Source organism: Salvelinus fontinalis, chromosome 36, assembly GCF_029448725.1.
Source record: "Salvelinus fontinalis isolate EN_2023a chromosome 36, ASM2944872v1, whole genome shotgun sequence".
NCBI classification, from domain to species: Eukaryota; Metazoa; Chordata; class Actinopteri; order Salmoniformes; family Salmonidae; genus Salvelinus; species Salvelinus fontinalis.
In genome coordinates, this window is record NC_074700.1 from 28,090,377 (window position 1) to 28,099,547 (window position 9,171).

The 9,171-nt window shown below is 45.9% G+C and overlaps 1 protein-coding gene across 1 annotated transcript; it reads right to left on the reverse strand.

Moving 5' to 3' along the window:
* Positions 1–686: 686 nt before the first annotated feature.
* Positions 687–8,473, reverse strand: gprin3a (GPRIN family member 3a). The gene is made up of 2 exons (XM_055901242.1): positions 8,149–8,473; positions 687–7,332 (listed from the first exon to the last, which is right to left on the reverse strand). Exon 2 carries the CDS (start codon positions 7,240–7,242, stop codon positions 4,801–4,803), a length of 2,442 nt encoding a protein of 813 aa, XP_055757217.1. The 5' UTR covers positions 7,243–7,332; positions 8,149–8,473; the 3' UTR covers positions 687–4,800.
* Between the last annotated feature and the right edge of the window lie 698 nt (positions 8,474–9,171).

Below are 9,171 nucleotides of genomic sequence, written 5' to 3' on the forward strand. Positions count from 1 at the left end.
GTGATTCAAACAGGCTCCGTGATTCAAACAGGCTCCGTGATTCAAACAGGCCCCGTGATTCAAACAGGCTCCGTGATTCAAACAGGCCCCGTGATTCAAACAGGCTCCGTGAGACAGAGAGAGACAGAGAGAAACAGAGAGAGACAGAGAGAGAGAGAGAGAGAGAGAGAGAGAGAGAGAGAGAGAGAGAGAGAGAGAGAGAGAGAGAGAGAGAGAGAGAGAGAGAGAGAGAGAGAGAGAGAGGAGAGAGAGAGAGAGAGAGAGGAGAGGAGAGAGAGAGAGAGAGAGACAGAGAGACAGAGAGAGAGAGAGAGAGAGACAGAGAGAGACAGAGAGAGACAGAGAGAGACAGAGAGAGAGACAGAGAGAGACAGAGAGAGACAGAGAGAGAGAGAGACAGAGAGACAGAGAGAGACAGAGAGAGAGAGAGAGGCAGAGAGAGACAGAGACAGAGACAGAGAGAAAGAGAGAGAATTTCTATATACCTTTTAAAATAGAAGTAGGGCACGTATTCCACATGAAATGAAACAATGAACAAACAGGGTTTTCTTCCATTTTTGAAAGACTTTAGTTTTTCAGATAAATTCAAATCATGTGACCGTAGTGGAGAGAGTACATAAATAGAACAATAAATAGCTCTAAAACTCCTAAAAGGAACAGGCGAGCCCCCCCCCCCCCCCCCCCTCTCTATCAGTATGGCAGTGTTAATACACAGGGCTCAATCACCAAATGGACCCCCCTAAACCCTACGTCCCATTCACTTATGGAGATCTGAGTGGATTTGACAGGTGTACGCAATATGGTAATAGCTCCCACCTTGCCCTCTGATAGGCTAGGTGGAAGTTTGCCCCGTATTGCTAATACCAATCAAATCGTCTCAGAGCTAACTCTGTTGCAATGACACGAAGAGTGTAACGTATGACCCAGTATTAGACTCTGTGTCCTGTGGGAGAGACAAGAGACGTTTTCATCTCACTGGTCCCGTCACGACACTCTGTACAACTTCCTAACCTCCACCCGCAAGGCCTCTTAGTGCAGAATAAAAGCTCTGTGGCGTGTATATACTGTATACTGTGTGTGTGTGTGTGTGTGTGTGTGTGTGTGTGTGTGTGTGTGTGTGTGTGCGTGCGTGCGTGCGTGCGTGCGTGTGTCGGCATGGGGATTCTAACAGAGGAAGTGGATGAAATATTAACCAACAGTAAGAGCAGAGAGGTGAAAGCTTCTGAAATGCTGAGGCAATCTGTCCTGTTGTATTACAGCTAGCTGGAAATAGGCCGTTAAAATTACACTCGCTTTCCCACAGCCCATATTTTCCAGAAATCCTGTTTAGAGGACTCGAGATTTCCTGTTTATTCCATTTAAATTCATGAAATCTTCCAAGCAGGATTTCTAGAACATCTGGGGACATCTTGGGAAAGTTAATGGAATTTTACAACCCAACTGTAAAATACAGAGTAGAGCTACTATGAGTTAGCTAAAACAGAGTGCTACAATATACTGTATGAGGTTAATAAAGTTATTTTGAGGTCCTGTAATGTGATCACATACTGTAAAATGTTAATATAGTTATATCTAAGTCCTGTAATGTGATCACATACTGTAAAATGTTAATAAAGTTATTTTGAAGTCCTGGAATGTGATCATATACTGTAAAATATTAATAAAGTTATTTTGAAGTCTTGGAATGTGATCATATACTGTAAAATATTAATAAAGTTATATTTAAGTCCTGGAATGTGATCATATACTGTAAAATATTAATAAAGTTATTTTGAAGTCTTGGAATGTGATCATATACTGTAAAATATTAATAAAGTTATTTTGAAGTCTTGGAATGTGATCATATACTGTAAAATATTAATAAAGTTATATCTAAGTCCTGGAATGTGATCATATACTGTAAAATATTAATAAAGTTATTTTGAAGTCTTGGAATGTGATCATATACTGTAAAATATTAATAAAGTTATATCTAAGTCCTGGAATGTGATCATATACTGTAAAATATTAATAAAGTTATTTTGAAGTCTTGGAATGTGATCATATACTGTAAAATATTAATAAAGTTATATCTACGTCCTGAAATGTGATCAAATATAAGATAAATAAAGTTATTTCTTGCTACAGTGTTCTTTGTTGTTGTTGTTGTATTCCGCCCCCGTGATATCCAATTGCAATCTTGTCTCATCGCTGCAACTCCCCAACGGCCTCGGGAGAGGCGAAGGTCGAGTCATGCATCCTCCGAAACGTGACTCACTAAACCGCACTTCCTAACACCCTCGGAGGAAGGAAGGAAACGGGGGAAACACCGTTCAACTGACGACCGAAGTCAGCTTGCAGGCGCCCAATCCGCCACAAGGAGTCGCTAGAGCACGATGAGCCAAGTAAAGTCCCCAGCGGCCAAACCCTCCTCTAACCCGGACGACACTGGGCCAATTGTGCGCCGCCCTATGGGACTCCCGGGTCACGGCTGGTTGTGACACAGCCTGGGATCGAACCCGGGTCTGTAGTGATGCTTCAAGCACTCGTGAAGCCCTATACTACAGTGTTCTTGGTACAGTGGTGTCGCTCCATTCCTATACAGTACTAATACAGTGTATTCCATTGTGTCATAGTAAAATGTATTATTCATGTACTTCTGTTAGTGTCAGTCTAAAACTATTATTTAAAATACCACCTATGGTCTCCACAGTGAAAACAGCTGATATTAATGTATATTGAGTCTCTCCTCAGTGAAAACAGCTGATATTAATGTATATTGAGTCTCTCCACAGTGAAAACAGCTGATATGAATGTATATTGAGTCTCTCCACAGTGAAAACAGCTGATATTAATGTATATTGAGTCTCTCCACAGTGAAAACAGCTGGTGTGAATGTATATTGAGTCTCTCTCAGTGAAAACAGCTGATATTAATGTATATTGAGTCTCTCTCAGTGAAAACAGCTGATATTAATGTATATTGAGTCTCTCAGTGAAAACAGCTGATATTAATGTACATTGAGTCTCTCCTCAGTGAAAACAGCTGATATTAATGTATATTGAGTCTCTCCTCAGTGAAAACAGCTGATATTAATGTATATTGAGTCTCTCAGTGAAAACAGCTGATATTAATGTATATTGAGTCTCTCCTCAGTGAAAACAGCTGATATTAATGTATATTGAGTCTCTCCTCAGTGAAAAGAGCTGATATTAATGTATATTGAGTCTCTCCACAGTGAAAACAGCTGATATTAATGTACATTGAGTCTCTCCTCAGTGAAAACAGCTGATATTAATGTATATTGAGTCTCTCCTCAGTGAAAACAGCTGATATTAATATATATTGAGTCTCTCCTCAGTGAAAACAGCTGATATTAATGTATATTGAGTCTCTCCTCAGTGAAAACAGCTGATATGAATGTATATTGAGTCTCTCCTCAGTGAAAACAGCTGATATTAATGTATATTGAGTCTCTCCACAGTGAAAACAGCTGATATTAATGTATATTGAGTCTCTCCTCAGTGAAAACAGCTGATATTAATGTATATTGAGTCTCTCCTCAGTGAAAACAGCTGATATTAATGTATATTGAGTCTCTCCTCAGTGAAAACAGCTGATATTAATGTATATTGAGTCTCTCCTCAGTGAAAACAGCTGATATTAATGTATATTGAGTCTCTCCTCAGTGAAAACAGCTGATATTAATGTATATTGAGTCTCTCCTCAGTGAAAACAGCTGATATTAATGTATATTGAGTCTCTCCACAGTGAAAACAGCTGATATTAATGTATATTGAGTCTCTCCTCAGTGAAAACAGCTGATATTAATGTATATTGAGTCTCTCCTCAGTGAAAACAGCTGATATGAATGTATATTGAGTCTCTCCTCAGTGAAAACAGCTGATATTAATGTATATTGAGTCTCTCCTCAGTGAAAACAGCTGATATTAATGTATATTGAGTCTCTCCTCAGTGAAAACAGCTGATATTAATGTAAATTGAGTCTCTCCTCAGTGAAAACATCTGATGTCGAGTAACAGTGTATTGTAGCTACATTCATCCACACAGAATCATAGAATCGTATTGCCTTTTCTTCTGTTTTAGCTTCACCCTCATCTTCTTCATTCAGTGATACAGTATAGATCATGGTCCGTGTCCCAAAATGGCCCCCCCTATTCCTTGTATGGGCTCTGGTCAAAAGTAGTGCACTATAAATAGGGTGTAACAGGGTGCCCTCTGGGACAGAACCTTGCTGTTCGTGGGGCTACTGTCTTTGGCTAACAGCAGATACGTGGTGTGATAATAATGCGTGAACGTGTCCCATAGTTTAGTTTTGTCCTTTGCAACCAACAGTTGACGGATTGAATATCTCTTCTCCTCCTAGAACAACTGCAGAAAATGTATCCCCTTAATCAAATACAGGAACAGGTTTGCTGTTTCAGAATGTTCTAGATTAGAACCAGTGGAGGCTGCCGAGGGGAAGGAGCCTCATTATAACGTCTGGAACGGAGCAAATGGAATGGCATCAAACACGTGGAAGCCACGGAAACCATTTGTTTGATGTATTTGATACCATTCCACTAACTCCGCTCCAGTCATTACCACGAGCCCGTCCTCCCCAATCAGAGTGCCACCAATCTCCTGTGACTATAATGTTGTTCTAGAATATCCATCCGTGAACATTCTGGAATGCCCACGAACATTCACCAAAATTCTCTCACTTCCTGGCGGGTGATGTCATAGAATGGATCTACAATCTAGATTTAGAACGTTCTAGAATGTTTCGTGTGTAAACATTCCAAACATTCCGAGGCTGTATCACTTCCCTGCGGGCGACGCGGGAGGTTTCCTGCAGCATCCCGGTCGGCATATTGACCGGAAAACGTCCCTCTTCTTCTTCTCCTTCCACTTCTTCGCTCCCGGAGACGGAACGTCTAGGGAGACAGACTTCCGTAGTGTCCCGATGCGTTTCTCGTGCTCTCGGATCTTGCACTGCAGGTGTGACTGGATGGCGAACCCCAGACTCTCTAGATCCACCGATGCGCCGTACACCTCCCAGGTCATCCCCTGTTCGTCCCAAACCACGTTCTGCACCGGCCCAGAGTCCTTCCTCTCCTGTTCGTGGTCAACAGCTCGTTCTGGATTCTCTGCAGTCACTTTGGTGATACTCTTCCCTGGCTCTGGCTCTGCCTGGAACAGGTCCGATCCAGTCTGTTTCCATTCCAACCCCGGTTTCTGTTTGTCTCTGCCCGTACCTGGTTTGTGTCTGTGGGTCCGGTGAGAGGAGGAGTGGGAAGGAGAGGAGTGGGTTCTGTGTTTGTGGCTAGTCTTGGTACCTGAATTGCCTGTCTGTCTGGTTTTAGCTTTGCTGTGGATCTCGGATGGTTTCTGCTGCTTGTCGTTTGTGACACTGGTCGGCAGCTCCTCATTGGTGGTCGGCAGCTTATCGTTACTGTTCGGGTGCTCTGATTGGCTGCAGAGCTCGATGTCTATCTGACAGACGTGTTGGAATGGGGCTAGGCCAATAGGAATGCAGCACAGGGGCGGGGCTACTGCATTCAGTCCCGTCTCCTGGTTCTGCGGTGTGACCAACCTTGACTGACAGCTCTGTAAACCAATCAAAGGCCCCAGTTCCCCATTTAACCCCTGACCTCTGACCTGCTGGTCCATGCAGAGGTCACAGACAAGGACACTCCCCCTCTGACCCCCAGCTGTCAGCCCATTGGACCGCGAGTCTGTGTCTCTCTGTCCGTAACTAACAACCCCTTCCTGTTTCCCTGTGTTGCCACGGTGAGTGCGTAGGGACAGGGTGAGCAGGCGGGGGCTGGTAGTGGCGGAGCGGTCACACACCTCCACTACAGCCTGAACCCCCACCTCCCTCCGGGCCTCACCCCAGGAACGCCTCACCTCGCTGGGGTTAGTCATGGTGCCGGCCTCTTTACGCACTCTGGAGCTCCCGGTCCCTGGATGCTGATGTTTATCCTCCTCCTCTTTTCTTCCCATGTCTTTCTTCCCCTTCTCTGTTGCCCTTGACGACGCTTCATCGTTGTTGCTGCCGGTGGTGGCGATGACATTTCCGTCTCCCACGTGACTCGGGTCTCCCAGCGGGACTCCAGGTGGCTTGGTCTCCCGCGGCAACCGGCCCGTGCAATCGTCATGGCTACGCCCGTCACCCCGGCGATACTCTGGGGGGTTGACGTCCCTCTCCAGGGCCTCGCGCGTCGCCGCCGTGTCACTCTGCTGCATGGCCTTCTGGGATAGCATAGGTCCTGCAGCCATTCCCCCTCCTAACAGACGGGTGCCGCTCTGTGATGTCACTGTCAACGACCCCTCTGAGACTTTGGTGGCCATTTTGGATTCCAGTCGGCGAGCTGCGTTTTCTAGAGTCATCTCTGTGTTGTCCGTTGCCGTGGCAAAGGGGTCAGGGGTCAGGAATGGAGAATTATGGGGTGTGTTACCCTTGACCCCTAGTGATCCCATCGACAGGTCAGAGTCCGAAGCTCGTCCCCCTGTGATGATGTCAGAGGTGGTCGATGTGAGCATCACGTCAACGGTGGTTCTACATTTGGGGCTTGAGGTGGCCAGAGGGGCGGGTGGTGGAGCAGGACCTTTAGAACTAGAACCCTTCTGAGGATCCTTAGAACCCTGCACGGTTCTGGAAGCCGAGGGTTTGGAGCTCACCGCAGACAAGTGATGGGTTCTGGAGTGTTCTACTTTGGAGCTGGCATCCCAGGTGTGTTCTGTTCTGTGTGTGTGTGTTTTAGGGCTCGTGGTGTGTTTGATGTTGGGAGACCTCAGCCTTCGGTCGCTGCTAATAGTGGTAGTGTGTGTGGTGTGTGAGGAGTGTGTGGGGGTGTGTGTGTCCGTTCTCAAGGAGAGAGCCATAGGGATCCTGCTTTTCTTAGCTTCCTCTCTCTCAGGCGTTGTAAGTGGTTTTAATACCCCTCCTCCTCTCCCTCCTCCGCTCACATCTATACTCCCTCCTTTCCTCTGCCATGATCCCTCCTTTCCCGTGCAATCAGCCCTCAGACAGGAAGGGGAGGTGCCACTTCCACGTCCTCCATTCAGCTTCCTGGTATCCGCGGCGACATGGGGGAAGGCCTCACCTGGCGACAGTTGGAGGTTGAGTTTAGGCTCCACCCCCCGGTTGGCGTTGGGTTCTGTGTTGCCGAGGACGTCAAGCATAGCCACACCCCCTGCGCGGGGCGACTCCATCTGTGCGACCACCGTCCTCCGCTTGGAACCCGGGGGCGTTTCCATGGCAATGGCGTTGTCTTCTAGAACCCCCTCGGGTACAGTTAGAAGTGAATTGATTGGTTGGAGTCAATGGTTGATCTTCACATTGATAACCTGGTGGAGAATTACCAAATTTATATTATAGTCAATAGACTTGAATTGCAGTAGAATAAACGTGTTATTATTTCAAAGTTAGAAATAGGAAAATAGATATGATTTCTCTCAACACACATTTTGAATATTTGCTTGGATAAAAACAGAGCAGTGACAGGATTGTACATTTGCTGTCACTGATGATACTCTGAAATACAGATGTGACTAAACTAAATTTCCCCCCCATCTTCTCCTCTCCTTTCCCCCCTTCTCCTTTCCCCTCCCCTCCCCTCCTCTCCTCTCCATTCCCCTCACCTCCCCTCATCTCCTGTCCCCTCATCTCCTCTCCTTTCCCCCCTTCTCCTTTCCCCTCCCCTCCCATCCTCTCCATTCCCCTCATCTCCTCTCCTGTCCTCTCCCCTCCTCTCCTTTCCCCTCTTCTGTTCTCTCCTCTCCTCTCCTCTCCTCTCCTTTCCCCTCATCTCCTCTCCTGTCCCCTCCCCTCCTCTCCTTTCCCCTCCCCTCCTCTCCTTTCCCCTCCCCTCCTCTCCTTTCCCCTCTTCTCCTCTCCTCTCTCCTCCCCTCCCCTCATCTCCTGTTCTCAACCCTCCTCTCCTGGGTTATCTTCCTGCAAATCTAAAGCTTATCAGGACCATCATCGACACCAGACCTTATATTCACCTCATCTATAGGCTATAGGTTATATATAAACATCCCTGAAACATACTGTGAGTTATATAAAACAGATATTCATCTAAATTAACGTTTATATCGGAAACGACAGCTTTGCACACAATCAACTGGTAATAAACTAGCCCACGCCTCATACATACGCACCTTTCTCCCCGCTCGAATTCCACTACCTGAAGTTACTGTCGACCTTGGCAAGGAATCCATAACGTTATCAGCCTATAGGGAGGCACAGAACGTCTATAGAAAGATCGCGTTTTCTTGCAGACATTTAGCAGAAATCCACGATTTTTTTTTAATCGTTTTTAGTTTTTTGTCAAAGCGATTACGATACACTTGCAATGCGTGTCCTTCTTGGTACGTCGTTGATTTGTAAGTGAACGCGACTCGCTACCCTTTGCGTACAGTAGGTGAATGAATGAAACGATGCATTCATTGGGGGCGGAGACAGAGACGGAGATGGGAGATCCTAGAGTCGGGAGGGAGGCGAGAGAGAGAGAGAGAGAGAGAGAGAGAGAGAGAGAGAGAGAGAGAGAGAGAGAGAGAGAGAGAGAGAGAGCGGCGGGGTGCCACCACGCCTTCAAGGATGGATACACGAAAACATCACGGGGCAGAGACCAGAGGAAAATAGAAGAGAATCCTAGCTAACTAGGTCGCGCGTCTCCAGTTATCATACACATTTTCTATGATCTATTTAACCATCGGGGTTCCTAATAGGAGGGTTTAGTATAGCCTACACAATAAGTGTATTGATCATTTTCAAGGGGTCTTGGTGCTACACAGTGGCGACTTTAGCATGTAAATCTTGTTGGGGCAAGCTCCCCAAAATGTTATAAATGTATGACAGCAAAGCCGCTACACAACACTAAACAATACAGTAATTTCACTATAACGGTGACAAACGGTGCCGACAAATTGTTAAGGTCTACATAAAGCTGTCACAACAGTAGAGCTTTCTTTTCAGCACCATGGAGTGAATCCTTAACACCGCTACCCCTGGTTATCAGCGGAGCCTTGTCTGGTAGCGAAACCGTTCATTCAGACCCATTTACTACCTTTAAAAAAACCACATAGCTGATATGGGTGACTTGTGATTTCTACTGACAGTTGAGATGTACAAACTGTGGCATAAGGGGAAGATAAGCGGATGAAAGGTAAATCCGTCATTTC

Bases quoted from the DNA above. Each gene is read 5' to 3' on its own strand.
- gprin3a (XM_055901242.1), bottom strand. From the start codon at position 7,242: ATGGAAACGCCCCCGGGTTCCAAGCGGAGGACGGTGGTCGCACAGATG.